Here is a 19,640-nt window from a genome sequence, read left to right on the forward strand (position 1 = left end):
GACCCTTCTGTATCCCCATGCGTTTGCCGCGTCCGTTATCCTGCGGCGTTTGCCGCGTCCTCCATGTTTTCTGCACGGTATAAGATTCTGTGTTCTTGGGTTTTTTTATTATTCACCAGGCCAGCGACTTGTTAGCGTCGGCAGCGCCAGCGAGACGTCGTCCATCATCGTGCAGTCAGTAACTCGAGCGACCACGGAGACCGTCTACAGCGCCCTGCCGAGGTTCGCGTCGGACGCAAGCAAAGTGACGTCCAAGGGTGCCGGTCTGTCGAAAGCCTATATTGGGCAAAAAAGCACTTTTACCGTGGATTGCAGTAAAGCGGGTAAGAAAACTCCCTGGTTTATTTCTTCGCCAACCTGCTTGCTACACAATCATCGGTTCATTTTTGGGCAGAAGAAACGATCAAATATTAAGATAATGTAACATTTCTAGAAATTGATAATTTTTTACTTTAATTGATAACCAAAAACAGCGCCTGCCTGCGGGGGAATTCCCTGGGATGCCCGGTCGGAACCTGTTTTTTAGGGATATATTTAATCCTTTCTTATATAAAAATAAATTATAAATTATAATAATAATAATAAAAAATATATATTTATAAAAAAATTATAATAATTAAAAAAAAAATAAATGTCAATTTGTTTTTTCTCCGCAGGTTCGAACATCCTGCTGGTCGGCGTCCACGGGCCCACGATACCCTGCGAGGAGGTTTCTGTGAAGCATCTCGGAAACAAGCAGTACTCGGTGGCGTACCACGTGAAGGAGCGGGGGGACTACACCCTGGTAGTGAAGTGGGGAGAAGAGCATATTCCCGGCAGCCCCTTCCACGTCAGCGTCCCGTAACCTCCCAGCCGGGACCCCCAAAGCAATGAGGATTGCAAATCAGGAATTTAAAAATAAAAAAATAATCGATAGGATTGTATATGGAATTTTCACGATTCTGAGAAATTCGAAACATTCCGTGTAATTTTTAGATCTCACGTTTTTTTTATATATATCAGAGAAATTTAACGTTTTATGTGCGTTTTACGCGTCCGTCCGATAATCGAAGAGCGAATCCTGGTTTCTGACTTTCTTCCTGCGAAAGAGGCTTATTTATAACTAGCGATATTATTAACCTTTTAGCTGCCGTGAAGGGGAAGGTATTTATGGCAAATTGGCGATAATGAATCCCGAAAATCGCAAATATTTGGGGAGCAAAATTTGGAGAAACTGGAAATGATTTTTGGCGTAACTACTGATTAATGTTTTCTTAATCCTCTTTCTAATGTCATTCTGAGTGAAATAAATGCCGACCGTACATCAAATCATCGATTTTTTTTTTTTGTCTAAAAATGGCATTGGGGAGGAAAAAAACTGCCATTTTTTGTGCCTTTACAAATAGATAAATGTCATAAAATGTTAAATTGGTTTTTAGTGTTAATAGAATAAAATATTTTTCCTTTAGAAAGGAGAGCACATTATTCTGTGATTATTTTTTAGGGGCCCGGTTCATAAACCGTTGTGTTCTGTATAAATATAGTATTTTCTATAGAATTTTGCTAATTTAATAGTAAATTGAGTACTGAATTTCTGTATTGCTTCTTATTTGGTACATTTTGGGTTATTTTCTTCAAAAAAAATTCTTGAAAAAGTAAATTCCTGCACCGGGCATCTCTGAAGCTGCAAATAAAATTTCTCTATTCGGGGTGTAAAATGATCAAAATATTTGTGGAAGGGGTTGTTACAAAATATTTCATATTCTGTGTAAAATATCTTGTCTAAAACGTTTGTTTCGTTTTTCTTTTCTGGGGGTGTTTAGTATGTTTTTCAGAAAAAAACAAAAAAACACTATTTTTGGAGGCATGAAGGTGCTTTTTACTGTGATTTGCGTCGTTACCGTGACAATCTCGCTACATTGTAAACACAAAAATACTCGAAAAATAAAAGAAATTGATAAACTGGAATAAACTTTTCTAGCCCCTCGAGTCAGATTGGCTTCTTACATCATCCGCGAACTGAAACCCCTTAACGCGGGGCAAAAGGGGTCCAACTTACCCCAGGGGCTCAGGGCGACTGTATACAGCGCTGGGGGGGGTTATATTACTGTATACAGCGCTGGGGGTTATATTACTGTATACAGTGCTGGGGGTTATATTACTGTATACAGCGCTAGGGGGGTTATATTAATGTATACAGCGCTGGGGGGTTATTACTGTATACAGCGTTGGGGGTTATATTACTGTATACAGTGCTGGGGGTTATTACTGTATACAGCGCTGGGGGTTATATTACTGTATACAGCGCTGGGGGGTTATATTACTGTATACAGTGCTTGGGGTTATATTACTGTATACAGCGTTGGGGGTTATATTACTGTATACAGTGCTGGGGGTTATTACTGTATACAGCACTGGGGGTTATATTACTGTATACAGCGCTGGGGGTTATATTACTGTATACAGCGTTGGGGGTTATATTACTGTATACAGTGCTGGGGGTTATTACTGTATACAGCGCTGGGGGTTATATTACTGTATACAGCGCTGGGGGGTTATATTACTGTATACAGCGTTGGGGGTTATATTACTGTATACAGTGCTGGGGGGTTATATTACTGTATACAGCGCTGGGGGTTATATTACTGTATACAGCGCTGGGGGTAATTTATTTGCATGAAAACTCCACAATGTCCACCCTGCCCTCCGTCAGCGGCCTCTCCTGCTGTTGTCCGTCTCGCCCCGGCGACCCGTATCCTAGGAGACGACAAATAAACACAACCGTAGACAGTAGCGGCTTCTCCCATTACTTCAGCCGGCTGCACGTCTCCCCCTCTTATCAAGCGTTCGACATGAGAGATTTCCTCACCACGCGGAACCAGAACTCCTGGAAGGAGCTGATTGAGAAAGAAAAACTCGCCAGGTTGACCTGGAAGCTGAACTACAGCGAGGAGCATCCCGGGAAGCCATGGGAGAGCAGAAGAAAGCGGCGAGAGGTCCCCGTTCCCAACGCCGGGGCCGTCACGCTTCCACCCATCAAAGCTTCACAGCCACCACCGGCCAAGAGTCCGAAGCAGACTGACCAGGAGAACGCGGACATCCGGGACCTGAGCATCATGAGGCCGGTCAGCCCGAGAACGGCCTCCCTGCGCTACGACGGCTACTCCCAGGAGGGCAAAGGCCGCGTTCTGTATCTAAAAAAGCGCAAGCAGCTCGGGCCGGAGGAGAAATATCCGTTACCGGTGTTATCGTCCTGGGAGTACGGCTGGAGGTTAGGTACGTGATTCTCCTCAAGGCTAATACAGTGAGGGGATTAAACATGCGCGGGATAGACATACAGCTCCTGAATCTAAGACGAGACCAACTGCTGATTAAGGTTTGAGTCGTTACAGCAGGAGAAACGGGCGACTAGACGGGGGCCGATATAATTGCATCCATTTTTCAGAACTTAACAGACAAACATTGTCACCGGCCGTGGACTAGAAAGTTTTGTTGGACAGGACTACCTGTTGGAGGTGGTTGACTAGTTGTCTCAGTTTCAGGTTTTGTTAACTTATGAGGTCATCAGTGAAATAAGTCAGAAGTGTGTGTATGTAATAACGTGAGATGTTTCCCTTCCAGGTGAGGTTGTGAAGGAGATTAAGCCTCCAGTTCACGGGAGGTCCTCGATTGTACAAGAACATTTCTACAGAAATAACGGAGTCTTTGTGACCTCGTCGTTCTCGGACAGATTGCTCGTTTCTTAATAATCATTTCTGGAGGGGAAAAAGCGTCCCACCGGAAAATGATAAACGTGGCCAGCGGTGAGGAGCGCCCCGCGCGATGTCCTCAACAAAAGGCTGCGATTAAACCTTTTTCTCTGCGTTAACCTGTCGTATCTTCCGTACTTCCAAACTCCTAAATATATACCGGCACATAATGGAGCAACACGAGGCAGAGCCCCTCTTTCTGCACCTTACACTCGTTCACGGCATTGGGGGTGTCTGTCCATGGCTCCCATCTTGCAGCAGGACCCCCAAATTACGGGACGAGGGGGCTTCAGACTATTTAGAAATCAGCCACTCGTTGCTCTTGGCCATACAGCTTCCGTGTATCAATTTCCATCATAAATGGGTAGATTATTATTATTATTAGACTTGGGCACCAGGGGGCTCTTCGTGTTCGTCTTCGTGCTCGTCTTCGGGGAAAAAAAAATCTTCGTATTCCGCGAATATTCGCCCGTTCCTGTCTTCTCTTCGGGCGAATATTCGCGGACATTCTTCGTGCTCGTTTAATCTTCGTTTTCTTCCTGGTTGCCTAGCAGGGGTTAATACGGGGTTAATAACACATCACAGCAGCAGCAGCTGCCGTGAAGGTACGTGTGTGCAGCTCTATTGGTCGTTTCGGCAGGGGGCTGGTCTGGCATCAACGAGTGAATTGCAGAACTGCAGAATGCACTTCATTCGTTGATGGCAGGCGAGCCCCCTGCCGAAACGACCAATAGAGTTGCACACACATACCGAGGTGTACTGTCCATAGATGTTTAATAAAAGAATAGGGAATATTTTACATTTTTAAATTGATTTTGGACCACTTTACATGCCTAACATTTGCTACCTATTTACAATGGCATACTTTGCAACAACCCAACTTACTTATTGGACAGGACTGGAAAATAGCAGGACTGTCCACCAAAATCTTGGGTGTGTTGGCAGGTATGCTGATGGAAAAATGTTGGACAAGAACTAAAAAATAGCTTAGGGTTAATGTACGGTTATGTTTAAGATTAGTAGCAGTGCACTGGTTTGGTTAAAGATGGATTATGTCTAAATAATAATAATTTAATTTTAATGTTTTTTTTTAAAAAAAAATAGGGGTTTATTTAAATGTATTTTAAAGTTAGATTTATTATTTAGTACTTGATTATATTTATTAAATGTTTATAGTAGCGTTACCTACCGAGCTATACCTACCTATGTGTATTTGCATTTTGCATACCTAGTTTAGCTAAATTAGATGGGACAGGACTGGAAAAAAGCAGGACTGTCCCTGAAAAAGTTGGGTCTGTTGGCAGGTATGTGGATGGAAAAATGTTATAGGGTGAAGTGTGAGTTATAGTGTTAATGTAATGCTATTAGTGAGTGAAGGCCAGGGCAAATAACAAGGAAAAGGTCCTTGTGTTTTGTGCATTGTAAGTGTGTGTGTATGTGTGTTATGTGTGATGTCACTGTGTGTTATATGTGTTATATGTGTTATTGTGTGTGTTATGTTTGGTTGGTTGTGTATCAGAAGGAAAATAATGAAATGGAAAAGGAAATGGGAAAGGCGAATGAGTGGGCAATTGGCGACCCGCTCACCTGTTTCACCCCAGGGCAAAGCACCCAAACACTGTCAGTCTTAGACGTTTGGCAGCAGACTTCCAGAGCTCAGACACAAGGCCCTAGCGTAAGCTGGCCACTCCGGCGGAGGTAGCAGGCGTTGCCACACCGCAAACAGAGGCAGCCAGGGGGGAGAAACTGCCCTTACCATTAGGGACATTTTGGGCATGACTCTAGCCAGGAAGCGAACTGGCAGAGAAGAGATGCTGGCACCACCACCAGCAGCAGCATTGAAAAATGGGAAAGGCGAATGAGTGGGCAATTGGCGACCCACTCACCTGTTTCACCCCAGGGCAAAGCACCCAAACACTGTCAGTCTTAGACGTTTGGCAGCAGACTTCCAGAGCTCAGACACAAGGCCCTAGCGTAAGCTGGCCACTCCGGCGGAGGTAGCAGGCGTTGCCACACCGCAAACAGAGGCAGCCAGGGGGGAGAAACTGCCCTTACCATTAGGGACATTTTGGGCATGACTCTAGCCAGGAAGCGAACTGGCAGAGAAGAGATGCTGGCACCACCACCAGCAGCAGCATTGAAAAATGGGAAAGGCGAATGAGTGGGCAATTGGCGACCCACTCACCTGTTTCACCCCAGGGCAAAGCACCCAAACACTGTCAGTCTTAGACGTTTGGCAGCAGACTTCCAGAGCTCAGACACAAGGCCCTAGCGTAAGCTGGCCACTCCGGCGGAGGTAGCAGGCGTTGCCACACCGCAAACAGAGGCAGCCAGGGGGGAGAAACTGCCCTTACCATTAGGGACATTTTGGGCATGACTCTAGCCAGGAAGCGAACTGGCAGAGAAGAGATGCTGGCACCACCACCAGCAGCAGCATTGAAAAATGGGAAAGGCGAATGAGTGGGCAATTGGCGACCCACTCACCTGTTTCACCCCAGGGCAAAGCACCCAAACACTGTCAGTCTTAGACGTTTGGCAGCAGACTTCCAGAGCTCAGACACAAGGCCCTAGCGTAAGCTGGCCACTCCGGCGGAGGTAGCAGGCGTTGCCACACCGCAAACAGAGGCAGCCAGGGGGGAGAAACTGCCCTTACCATTAGGGACATTTTGGGCATGACTCTAGCCAGGAAGCGAACTGGCAGAGAAGAGATGCTGGCACCACCACCAGCAGCAGCATTGAAAAATGGGAAAGGCGAATGAGTGGGCAATTGGCGACCCACTCACCTGTTTCACCCCAGGGCAAAGCACCCAAACACTGTCAGTCTTAGACGTTTGGCAGCAGACTTCCAGAGCTCAGACACAAGGCCCTAGCGTAAGCTGGCCACTCCGGCGGAGGTAGCAGGCGTTGCCACACCGCAAACAGAGGCAGCCAGGGGGGAGAAACTGCCCTTACCATTAGGGACATTTTGGGCATGACTCTAGCCAGGAAGCGAACTGGCAGAGAAGAGATGCTGGCACCACCACCAGCAGCAGCATTGAAAAATGGGAAAGGCGAATGAGTGGGCAATTGGCGACCCACTCACCTGTTTCACCCCAGGGCAAAGCACCCAAACACTGTCAGTCTTAGACGTTTGGCAGCAGACTTCCAGAGCTCAGACACAAGGCCCTAGCGTAAGCTGGCCACTCCGGCGGAGGTAGCAGGCGTTGCCACACCGCAAACAGAGGCAGCCAGGGGGGAGAAACTGCCCTTACCATTAGGGACATTTTGGGCATGACTCTAGCCAGGAAGCGAACTGGCAGAGAAGAGATGCTGGCACCACCACCAGCAGCAGCATTGAAAAATGGGAAAGGCGAATGAGTGGGCAATTGGCGACCCACTCACCTGTTTCACCCCAGGGCAAAGCACCCAAACACTGTCAGTCTTAGACGTTTGGCAGCAGACTTCCAGAGCTCAGACACAAGGCCCTAGCGTAAGCTGGCCACTCCGGCGGAGGTAGCAGGCGTTGCCACACCGCAAACAGAGGCAGCCAGGGGGGAGAAACTGCCCTTACCATTAGGGACATTTTGGGCATGACTCTAGCCAGGAAGCGAACTGGCAGAGAAGAGATGCTGGCACCACCACCAGCAGCAGCATTGAAAACTGAAAAGGCGAATGAGTGGGCAATTGGCGACCCACTCACCTGTTTCACCCCAGGGCAAAGCACCCAAACACTGTCAGTCTTAAACGTTTGGCAGCAGACTTCCAGAGCTCAGACACAAGGCCCTAGCGTAAGCTGGCCACTCCGGCGGAGGTAGCAGGCGTTGCCACACCGCAGACAGAGGCAGCCAGGGGGGAGAAACTGCCCTTACCATTAGGGACATTTGATTCATGACACTAGCCAGGAAGCGAACTGGCATCGAAGAGACACTGGCACCACCACCAGCAGCAGCAGCAGCAGCAGAATTGGGAAAGGCGAATGAGTGGGCAATTGGCGACCCACTCACCTGTTTCACCCCAGGGCAAAGCACCCAAACACTGTCAGTCTTAGACGTTTGGCAGCAGACTTCCAGAGCTCAGACACTAGGCCCTAGCGTAAGCTGGCCACTCCGGCGGAGGTAGCAGGCGTTGCCACACCGCAGACAGAGGCAGCCAGGGGGGAGAAACTGCCCTTACCATTAGGGACATTTGATTCATGACACTAGCCAGGAAGCGAACTGGCATCGAAGAGACACTGGCACCACCACCAGCAGCAGCAGCAGCAGCAGAATTGGGAAAGGCGAATGAGTGGGCAATTGGCGACCCACTCACCTGTTTCACCCCAGGGCAAAGCACCCAAACACTGTCAGTCTTAGACGTTTGGCAGCAGACTTCCAGAGCTCAGACACTAGGCCCTAGCGTAAGCTGGCCACTCCGGCGGAGGTAGCAGGCGTTGCCACACCGCAGACAGAGGCAGCCAGGGGGGAGAAACTGCCCTTACCACTAGGGACATTTGATTCATGACACTAGCCAGGAAGCGAACTGGCATCGAAGAGACACTGGCACCACCAGCAGCAGCAGCAGCAGCAGAATTGGGAAAGGCGAATGAGTGGGCAATTGGCGACCCACTCACCTGTTTCACCCCAGGGCAAAGCACCCAAACACTGTCAGTCTTAGACGTTTGGCAGCAGACTTCCAGAGCTCAGACACTAGGCCCTAGCGTAAGCTGGCCACTCCGGCGGAGGTAGCAGGCGTTGCCACACCGCAGACAGAGGCAGCCAGGGGGGAGAAACTGCCCTTACCACTAGGGACATTTTGGGCATGACTCTAGCCAGGAAGCGAACTGGCAGAGAAGAGATGCTGGCACCACCACCAGCAGCAGCATTGAAAAGGCGAATGAGTGGGCAATTGGCGACCCACTCACCTGTTTCACCCCAGGGCAAAGCATCCAAACACTGTCAGTCCTTGGCGTTTGGGAGCGGACTTCCAGAGCTCAGACACAAGGCCCTAGCGTAAGCTGGCCACTCCGGCGGAGGTAGCAGGCGTTGCCACACCGCAAACAGAGGCAGCCAGGGGGGAGAAACTGCCCTTACCATAAGGGACAATTAAGGCATGACACTAGCCAGGAAGCGAACTGGCAGAGAAGAGATGCTGGCACCACCAGCAGCAGCAGCAGCAGCAGCAGCAGCAGCATTGGAAAAGGCAAATGAGTGGGCAATTGACAACCCGCTCACCTGTTTCACCCCAGGGCAAAGCATCCAAAGACTGTCAGTCCTTGGCGTTTGGGAGCGGACTTCCAGAGCTCAGACACAAGGCCCTAGCGTAAGCTGGCTACATTGGCGGAGGTAGCAGGCGTTGCCACACCGCAGCAAGTGCAACCAGGGGGGAGAAACTGCCCTTACCATAAGGGACAATTAAGGCATGACACTAGCCAGGAAGCGAACTGGCAGAGAAGAGATGCTGGCACCACCAGCAGCAGCAGCAGCAGCAGCAGCAGCAGCAGCATTGGAAAAGGCAAATGAGTGGGCAATTGACGACCCGCTCACCTGTTTCACCCCAGGGCAAAGCATCCAAAGACTGTCAGTCCTTGGCGTTTGGGAGCGGACTTCCAGAACTCAGACACAAGGCCCTAGCGTAAGCTGGCTACATTGGCGGAGGTAGCAGGCGTTGCCACACCGCAGCAAGTGCAACCAGGGGGGAGAAACTGCCCTTACCATAAGGGACATTTGAGGCATGACACTAGCCAGGAAGCGAACTGGCAGAGAAGAGACACTGGCACCACCACCAGCAGCAGCATTGGAAAAGGCGAATGAGTGGGCAATTGACGACCCGCTCACCTGTTTCACCCCAGGGCAAAGCATCCAAACACTGTCAGTCCTTGGCGTTTGGGAGCGGACTTCCAGAGCTCAGACACAAGGCCCTAGCGTAAGCTGGCTACATTGGCGGAGGTAGCAGGCGTTGCCACACCGCAGCAAGTGCAACCAGGGGGGAGAAACTACCCTCACCATCAGGGACATTCGAGGCATGACACTAGCCAGGAAGCGAACTGGCATTGAAGAGAGACACTGGCACCACCACCAGCAGCAGCAGAATTGGGAAAGGCGAATGAGTGGGCAATTGACGACCCGCTCACCTGTTTCACCCCAGGGCAAAGCATCCAAGCACTGTCAGTCCTTGGCGTTTGGGAGCAGACCTACAGAACTCAGACACAAGGCCCTAGCATAAGCTAGCTACACCGGCGGAGGTAGCAGGCGTTGCCACACCGCAGCAAGTGCAACCAGGGGGGAGAAACTACCCTTTCCATTAGGGACATCTGAGGCATGATTTCAGCCAGGAAGCGAACTGGCAAAAGATACTGGCACCACCACCAGCAGCAGCGTTGGAAACGGAAAAAGGTGAATGAGTGGGCAATTGACGACCCACTCACCTGTTTCACCCCAGGGCAAAGCATCCAAAGACTGTCAGTCCTAGGCGTTTGGGAGCGGACTTACAGAGCTCAGACACTAGGCCCTAGCGTAAATTGGCTACACCAGCGGAGGTAGCAGGCATTGCCACACCGCAGCAAGTGCAACCAGGGGGGAGAAACTACCCTTTCCATTAGGGACATCTGAGGCATGATTTCAGCCAGGAAGCGAACTGGCAAAAGATACTGGCACCACCACCAGCAGCAGCGTTGGAAACGGAAAAAGGTGAATGAGTGGGCAATTGGCGACCCACTCACCTGTTTCACCCCAGGGCAAAGCATCCAAAGACTGTCAGTCCTAGGCGTTTGGGAGCGGACTTACAGAGCTCAGACACTAGGCCCTAGCGTAAATTGGCTACACCAGCGGAGGTAGCAGGCATTGCCACACCGCAGCAAGTGCAACCAGGGGGAGAAACTACCTTAAACATTAGAGAGAAAAAATTTAACTTTCCAAGCTAAGAGCTGGGTAACCCAATTTGGGCAGATTGAATTTAAGAAAGGCAATCTGCTCCATGAGATGAGGTGCCATGCGTGAGCGCTGTGGACTCAGTATGTTTCCAGTCATAGAAAACACGCGCTCACTTTGAACAGTGGTTGGCGGACATGATAGAAGCTGCTGCGCAACCCATGAGAGTGCAGGCCACACACTCTTCTTTTCATCCCAGTAGCTAAGAGGATCAACATTAGGAGCAGAAGGAACTTCACAGAGGTAAAGTTTGACCATTTCAGCAGCACTACTCTCCTTTCTGCTGCTAGCTCTGTCAGATGGTCCAACTATACTGCCAAGTGCCTCTTCCCAAAACGCAGCTGCTCCACTCAGCTGTGTTGTGCTGCTTGTGGCACTGCTGCTGATGCTGCTGCTAGGGGTAGCAGACCACATCATCTCTTCCTCCTCCTGCACCTCACCCTCCTCGGACAGCATTCCCATTTTACGCTGCCAGTCACGCACCTTGTTGACCAATTGCTCCCGGTAGCTACTGAGAACATTGAATTTCAAAGCTAGCTTTCCCTTAATTCTTGGATCACAAAGGCACGCTAGCATCATTTCGGGACTCTCTTCCATTCGCTTGCGAAGGTGTACTTTTAGCAGATCCTTCAGCTTCCTGACTATGGCTGCTACGTCAGGATGTAGAGTGCCACCTTGAACAGCCTCACGGTTTCCAAGGAACACATCCATCTTGCTGCCTAGATGGGAGAACACTGGGATTACCTGGGCCAGACTGGCAGTGTTTGAGCTTAAATTTTCTGTGGCATCCCTGAATGGTTTAAGGACTGCCACTAGCTGGGCGATCACTGTCCAATCCTCCCTATTCAATGGAGAGGTAATCCCTATATTGTGCTCTGAGGCAAGATTATGGATTGCCCTCTGCTGCTCCAAAATCCTCTCTAGCATGTCTAACGTGGAGTTCCACCGTGTACTGACATCCTGACGTAGGCAGTGTACGGGAAGACCTGACCTCTCTTGCTCTTCCCTCAAAAGTTGGCTAGCCTTAACACTATGGTGAAAGTGCCCAGCGATCTTTCTGCAGCGGGACAGAACTACTGCTGCCACATTAGTTCCTTCTGACATTGCTGCCTTCACTACAAGATGGATGATGTGGGCTGCACAGCGCACACCAACAATATGACCATCTCGCAGCGCTTTCACCATATTGGCACCTCCGTCAGTTACCACAAAACCAACTTCAACATTGGTGCCCGCCTCTGCTCCCACCCAAAGGCTAAACATTTTCCTAATCGCATGCAGAATATTTTGGGAAGTGTGCTTTTCATCCATCACTTCTGCATGGAGAAGGAATGATCGGTAGCCTGCTGCAGCAACTTCCTTAGACACACCGGGCTGCCACCAGTGTGCTGTCAAAGAAAGAAAGGCATGCTGGGCGCTAGGTGCACTCCACAAATCTGTAGTGAAATGAACACACTGACCAGCAGCCTTGGAAAGCTCCTCTTTCACTGCTGCAACACAGGACCGATACAGCGAGGGGACAATGTTCCTGCTGAAAGTGGAACGTGACGGAACTGTGTATTGTGGAGCCACAGCCGCCATCAATTGTTTGAAAGGCTCCCCTTCAATCATGGAGAAGGATGCCCCTCCAACAGCAATGAACTGACCAATAAGTCGCGTTACTTTATTGGCCTGCTGTTTGGGCATCGTTCTCTTGGAGTGGAATGCCCCAAATTCTTCCAGGGTGGGCTGGGCATGCAGTGCTCCAACCTGCCTTGGTCTCTGGCTGCCAGCACTAGTTGCTGCTGCTGCTGCTGCTGCTGCTGCTATTGGCTCAGAAGAAGAAGCTGTTGGGGTTTTTCCACGGCCACCAGCTATGCTGCCTGCACTAAGTTTTACCTCTGCATCTTTCCCCAATAGCACAGCGTTGTGTTGAGTGCTGAGGTGATGCTTCATGCTAGCACTGGTAAAATGGCCAGACACTTTCCCTCTGCTTATTAGCTTCCCACAATGTTTGCACTTTCCATAGCGCCCTTCTTCAACATTTTCAAAGTGCTCCCAAATTGGGGCGCGCATAGCCTTGGAGTGTGCCTTGGGTGCTGCTCTTACTGCTCGGGGTGGATGAACAGAGGCAGAACTAGTGGTGGTGGGACTGGTGGTAACAGTACTGGCCATAGTGGGACTGCTAATTGCTTTAGATTTGCTAGGTTTTGCTGCTGCTGCTGGTGGTGGTGATGGTGATGATCGTAGCGGAGAAGGTGGAGGCTCAGGGGAAAATTGTGCACTAGTCATTTGGACACTGCTCCCTGAGGAATCTGATTCCTGACCACTCATCTCCTCTACTTCCTCTGGCTCATAGTCTAGCTCTTCATTAGCCAGATCGAATGGAATTCCTGCTAGGCTGGAGCTAAGACTGATATCGTCGTGAGACTCGTGACTAGTAGTAGTGCGAGCAGGAAGAATAGACTCTGCACTTGGCCTCTCAGTCTCAGGCTCCTCTGCTACCTCGCTAGGTGGAGTTCCACTATGTGTAGCCCTCTCTCTAACTGTCTTTACAAAAATTTTGTAAGGACTTGGTGGCTTGCTAGAGGTACTAGGAGGACATGGCGTGGCGGTACCAGTGGGAACAGTAGGCGCAGCACTAGTGGTGGTAGAGGCGGTAGAGGTGGGGGTGGTGGTGGTGGTTTTCCCTACAAAGGAATGAGATCGCTTTGGTTTGGGACCCCTCTGAGTCTTGCTGCTAATTTGGCTCTGCTTGGTACCTTGCATGCTGCTGGTGGATGGGGAAGATGCTGCTTGGGGCAAAAGGCACTTCTTTTTAGTCACTGGGCTGGTACTACTTGTGCTACCCTTTAACTTTGAACGTGCTTCTGGTGCTTTAGGCTTTCCGTAAAAAACCATAGAGCTTGTGGGCCTAGCCGCACTACTACTGCCTGCTTTTGGTGCCTTTCCTTTACTTGATGATCCTTCAAGCAATGCTTCCCCAAATGATAAGCGAGAGCTTGGCCTACTTGGCCGACTAGACTGACGCAAAGGCTGCATCTTAGAACTGGTGGTGGTGCTGGTGGTGGTGCTGGTGGTGGTGGTGGTGGTGGTAGATGGAGCTTGTCCCTCCTTAGTCCCAAAAGGAGGATCCATTTCAAATTTTGTGTTGTGTGTGTAGTGTAGTGTAGTGTAGTGTAGTGTAGTGTAGTGTAGTGTTTAAAAAACTATAAAAAAAAAATAAAAAAATAAAAATAAAAAAAAGGAAAAACGAATTAAAGACAAAAAAATTAGAGGAAGTTCTCTTCAGTGCTACTGCTTAAAAAGTAAAACTATGCACTACTGCACTGTGCTGTGTGCAATCTGCCAAAATCCTAAAGTTATTTAAATTATTAACTCAAGATTAACTATTTAATAACTAGCAGTATTTTATTTTTAATTTGAATTTACACGGGCCTAAGAGCTTAGCCTACTACTATGCTAGCCTAAAGCTATATTTCCTTACTATAAGTCTACCTCTAGGCAGACGCTCTCAAACCCACTAAGCTAAAGTGAGGTTAAATCAGATTCAGTATATGATTTATTAATTAATATTAAGTTATATAATATTAATAGATTAGAACTAATTTACTTATATATTATGTATTATAGATAGAAGAATATAGATTATGAATTAGAATTTAGAATTAGAATTACTTATATTATAGATTATGAATTAGAATATTATTATTTATAATATATTATAGATTAAGATTAAAGAAGATTAGAATTATTTTAGTACTACAGCTAGTATCTTGAAGCTTTGCTTAGTACAGCTCGTCACAGTCAATTTTTCTTGAAAAGAATTAGAAATAAAATAAAATGTCACAGCAAAACAGTTATCTTCACTGCTTGCTGCACTCACTAGCCCAACAAGTTCACTTCACTGATGGACTGAGGTGAGCAAAACACTAAGGGTACTTTTAATAAAATTGAAATAAAATGTAAAATAAATGAGAAAATCTTTGCAAAACAGTTAACGTCACTGCTTGCTGATCAAAAAAAAACACAGCACTTATGCGGCTGCACTCACTAGCCCAACAAGTTCACTTCACTGATGGACTGAGGTGAGCAAAACAAATGAAATAAAATGAAAGATTAATTAAGAAAAATTGACTTGGTCTCTTACTGTTGCTAAAACAAAGCACAAACTATAGAGCTGCAGCACCAGTACTAATAAGATTAGCTGAACTATACGCTAGTAGTAATTAATTAATATTATTACTTTTATTTATAGCTAATTTAATTAACTATTAAGATAAGAAAGAATTAGAGAATTATTGATATTACTGATTTTAGATTAGACACTAGTAGATGTTCTGAATGTCTACAGTACACTCTACACTAGTATACTATTACTAACTATAACTGACAAATATATATATTTTATAATGAATTCAATTATTAATTATATTAATTAATATTACTGATTTTAAATTAGACACTAGTAGATGAATGTCTACAGTACACTCTACACTAGTATACTATAGTATATATATATATATGACTGACAAATATATATATATATATAATATTATAATGAACTATTAAATTATAGATTCTATTAAATTGTAATTTATAAATTCTATTTAATTTATTTAAGCAGGACAGGCAATAGGCACTAGTGCCAGCCCAGGGCAAGGGCACCCCAGTGCCACTGAGGCACTGGGTGCACTGTCAACTCAACAGCACTTACACTAAAGTTGATGACAAATTAATTTTAAAAAAATTAAATTAATCAAATTATTATTATTAAATATATTAATTAAGTAGCACTGAAGTGAGGATGAAGTACACAGTGAGAAATGGCAGGCTAAGGCTTACCAGTCTCACACAGAACAGAACAATCTCTCTCTGTAACGCTCGGATGCAGCACAGCAGTGTTGCCAAAGCAGTCACAGCGAAAAATGAATGGATCTCTCAGGCAAGCTCTGGTCTTATAAAGGCGCCTTCAGAATTCAAAAAACAGCAGCACAGGCATTGGACGAGACCCTTAGCGTTACGTCACAAGAGTGAGCTGATTGGACAGACGAGGATCAGCTCACTCCTGTTTGAAATTTTGGCGGTTGCGCGGCAAAAACGAAGACGATCACGAAGAATCTTCGATTCTTCGTGATTGTGAGTCTTCGTCTTCGCCTACGGTTTGCCGGCACTGTATTCTGTTCTACGTTCCTTCGGAACGAACAAAAAAACGGCCTCTTCGTGCTCGTTTTCATGTTCGCCCGAAGACGAATGCACAAGTCTAATTATTATCGTTTATTGTTCTATATAGCGCCATCATATTCCGTAGCGCTGTATCAGAGCTGGGCTTTCTACCTCCAGGTACATCAGGGATCCCAGAGGAGGTCTCCGTCTCGTTACCCGGTGATCCGCGGCGTTCTCTTTATTTACAGAACCTCACATAACGAGACTTTTCACCCAACACTCGCAGTTGTCATAGAAACAAAGTAACAAACGGAGAAAGTTTATCGTTTTTATCCCTCTGTTTGTAAAGTTTGGGTTCCGGGAAATCCCTGAATTTGTAAACCGCTTCCTTTTTCAATTTTCCCCAATTTTCCTGTTTTGTTTCTATTATTTCTATATAAAAAAATGAAATGTGTTTATTTTAATAATAAAAAAAAGCACAGACATTCTTTGTTAATGGTGTTTATTTAAACAATTTAAATGACAGAAAATGGTAAAAATTATTAGTCTTCCTTTAAAATAATTTTAGGAAAGATTTTTATTTTGTTTTTAACACAGTTTTTTGGTTTTTTTTTTGCTGATGACATCATTAGGACACTGGGCATGCAGTGATATATATATAAATGTGAATATTTAACCCCCAATGAGAAATCATTATAGATTTGTCACGGCACAGCGTACAGAGGAGACTCCGTAGTCAGGTAGGACTGCAGGGATGGTCCAGAGAGCCGAGGTCAGGATACCGGAGAGCAGGAAAAACGAGGAGCAAGCCGAGGTCAGGATACCGGAGAGCAGGATAAACGAGGAGCAAGCCGAGGTCAGGATACCAGAGATCAGAATAGTCAAAAACAAGCCGAGGTCAAATACAGGAATCAAGCAGAGGAACGCTATCTGGGTGCTAGCACAGGGCATAGACGACCATCAGAAGGCAAGGTCTTAGTGTTCTGAAGTCTCTTAAGTAGGCACAGGAAGTTAGGCACTAATTGGAGATCTCCCGCCAAAATTTCAAAGTGCCGTTACGTCACTTCCTGCGCGGCCATCTTGTGGTTGGCGATTGCGTAATCGTCCTATATAAGCAGGTGCAGTTTCCTCGGGCGCCACTAGGTGGCGTGAAGAAGAACGCGTCCGGACACCAGAGCTGGACCTGTGAAGCTGCTGGGAACGCGACGTGGAAGAGGTAAGTTCCCCTTCCATCTGCAGCGGCTGTCTCTGCTGCGCAGAAGCGGGGGGTCTCCCCCTTCTCCGCGGCGGCTGCGCCTGCCCTGCAGAAGCGGGGGGTCTCCCCCTTCTCCGCGGCGGCTGCGCCTGCCCTGCAGAAGCGGGGGGTCTCCCCCTTCTCCGCGGCGGCCGCGTCTGCTGTGCAGAAGTGGGGGGTCTCCCCCTTCTGCGCGGGGACCGAGGTTGCCGTGCGGGAGCAGGGGGTCTTCCCCTACCTCGCGGCGGCTGCTGCTGCCGTTCAGAAGCGGGGGGTCTCCCTCTTCTTCGCGGCAGCTGCGGCTGCCGGACCGAAGCGGGGGGTCTCCCCCTGCCTCGCGGCGGTTGCTGTTGCCGGCCGGGGGACCCAGCGGGTCTCCCTGCCGGTGGTGTGACAGTACCCCTCCTTAAAGGGGCGACCTCAGGGCGACCCCTGCCCGAACCACGCTGCCTCTTAGCATGGAATGCACGCACGAGATGAGGGGCGTGGAAGCGAGCTTCAGGAACCCAGGAACGATCCTCTGGGCCATGTCCTCTCCAATGAACAAGATACTGAAGACTCCCTTGTTGTCTGCGACAGTCCAGGATGGCTTGAGGAATACGCCCTGAAGTCCCCGCGACAGGGGGTCTAGTAGAAAAACGGTTGCAGACCAGTGGCTTCAATAGGGAGACATGAAAGACTCGAGGGATACGGAGTGTCCTAGGCAGAGAAAGTTCGTAGGCAACAGGATTCACCCGACGGACGATCGAAAAGGGACCGATGAAACGCGGTGCCAGCTTCATGCTGGGCACGCGGAGTCGCAGGTATCTCGTAGACAACCAAACGCGGTCCCCCGGAGAATACGCAGGAGTACCGGAACGTCTCTTGTTGGCTTGGAGTTCCTGTCGTCTACCAGCCAGTTCCAGAGTTCTCTGCACCGAAGCCCAGGTGGACTGTATATTAGTCAGTCGTTCCTCCAAAGCAGGATCAGTAGAATTCGGAAAGGCTCCAGGGAAGGGTTGCGGATGAAGACCGTAGACACAATAGAAGGCGGACTCTCCCGTAGACTCTTGTACCGCATTGTTCCGAGCAAACTCCGCCAAAGGAAGCAGGTCAACCCAATCATCCTGATGTTGGTTGATGAAAATGCGCAGATATTGTTCAAGGTGCTGGTTAGCCCTCTCTGCAGCGCCGTTAGACTGTGGGTGATAGGCCGATGAAAACGCTAGTGTAACACCCAATGCCCTCGTGAACTCGCGCCAAAAACGTGCAATAAATTGGGTACCGCGGTCGGAGACGATCTCGGTGGGTACTCCATGAAGACGGACTATCTCCCGCAAGAATATGTCCGCCAATACTGATGCCGTGGGAAGTTTCCTCAAAGGTATCATGTGCGCCATCTTTGAAAAACGATCAATGATCATCAGAATCACGGTATGCCCCTTAGAGTTGGGCAAGTCCACTATAAAGTCCATGGCAAGGTGAGTCCAAGGCCTTGAAGGACGGGGCAATGGGTGAAGCAACCCGGCAGGGTGTCTCCTGGAGGACTTATTGGCGGCGCACTTGAGACAGGAGCGGACAAACAGGGCAGTATCCTTAGTCCATTCTGGCCACCAAAATGTCCTCGAAACAAGGTCCTTGGTACGTGCTAGCCCAGGGTGGCCGGCGGTTCTGGACCCATGGGACAGGCGAAGCACGCGGGTACGGAGGTGCGCGGGAACAAACAGTCTCCCAGCTGGCAAGGAGGCTGGAGCTCGGGCTTGAAAACCAGCGATCCGGTCAAGCAAGGGAGTTCGGCAACAAGTATGTAGAGCCGCCAGGACCTTGGTAGCAGGTATGATGGGTTCGGGCGCACGACCCTCCTCCTCGGGGGACACATGCATACGGGAGAGAGCGTCCGCCTTGACGTTCTTGGAGCCTGGACGATAGGTCAGGACAAACGAGAAGCGGGAAAGAAACAAGGCCCATCTGGCCTGCCGGGGATTCAGGCACTTGGCAGTCTCTATATACTGAAGATTCTTATGATCTGTCAGAATCAGCGTGGGAATAGGAACACCCTCCAGAAGATGACGCCACTCCTCCAGCGCAAGGATGACAGCCAGAAGTTCCTTGTTTCCCACATCATAGTTCCTCTCCGCCGGGGAGAATCTCCTGGAGAAGTACCCGCAAGGATGGAGAGGACCACTATAGGAAGCCCTCTGTGAAAGCACAGCCCCGACTCCAGACTCAGATGCATCGACCTCCAAAACAAACGGTAACCGAGGATCAGGATGACGTAACACAGGCGCGGTGGTAAACTTAGTCTTGAGTCGGGAAAAAGCGGAAATGGCTTCGGGAGACCACTCCAGGGTATTGGCCCCTTTCTTAGTAAGGGCCGTCAGGGGAGCAGCGACCTTGGAGTAGTCACGGATGAAACGTCTATAATAATTAGCAAACCCCAAAAAACGCTGTAGGGGTTTGAGGCCCAGTGGTTGAGGCCAGTCTCTGATGGCCTGCACCTTGGATGGGTCCATCTCAAAGCCTGAGGGCGTAATAACGTATCCAAGAAATATCACCCTCTGGATCTCAAATTCGCACTTCTCGAGTTTAGCGTATAGTCCATGGAGCCGTAGTCGGGACAAAACGCGCTTAACATGGGTGCGGTGTGACTGCAAATCGGAAGAGTATATC

General features: G+C 48.5%; 2 protein-coding genes across 6 annotated transcripts in view; both read left to right on the top strand.

The window, feature by feature from the left end:
* The window catches only part of FLNB (filamin B), a 54,451-nt gene extending 52,500 nt beyond the window's left edge, over positions 1-1,951 (top strand). For all 5 annotated transcript variants that reach the window (XM_053468697.1, XM_053468693.1, XM_053468695.1 and 2 more), the window contains 2 exons: positions 120-323; positions 657-1,951. In XM_053468697.1, the coding sequence (XP_053324672.1) occupies positions 120-323; positions 657-844 (392 nt within the window). In that variant the 3' untranslated portion in view covers positions 845-1,951. The remainder of the gene's footprint in view (positions 1-119; positions 324-656) is intronic.
* An 828-nt stretch (positions 1,952-2,779) lies between these two features.
* On the top strand, positions 2,780-3,874 carry LOC128500695 (uncharacterized). The gene is made up of 2 exons (XM_053469945.1): positions 2,780-3,255; positions 3,601-3,874. The coding sequence occupies exons 1-2, from the start codon at positions 2,832-2,834 to the stop codon at positions 3,723-3,725; spliced, it is 549 nt and encodes a 182-aa protein (XP_053325920.1). The 5' UTR covers positions 2,780-2,831; the 3' UTR covers positions 3,726-3,874.
* Positions 3,875-19,640: the final 15,766 nt, after the last annotated feature.

The sequence above is a fragment of the Spea bombifrons genome, chromosome 6 (assembly GCF_027358695.1).
Source record: "Spea bombifrons isolate aSpeBom1 chromosome 6, aSpeBom1.2.pri, whole genome shotgun sequence".
In the NCBI taxonomy this organism is placed as follows: domain Eukaryota; kingdom Metazoa; phylum Chordata; class Amphibia; order Anura; family Pelobatidae; genus Spea; species Spea bombifrons.

Excerpts from the sequence above, each read along its gene's own strand:
- LOC128500695 (XM_053469945.1), top strand. The coding sequence starts at position 2,832 with ATGAGAGATTTCCTCACCACGCGGAACCAGAACTCCTGGAAGGAGCTG. Across the intron at positions 3,256-3,600 it reads GGAGTACGGCTGGAGGTTAG|GTGAGGTTGTGAAGGAGATT; the intron begins GTACGTGATTCT and ends TTTCCCTTCCAG.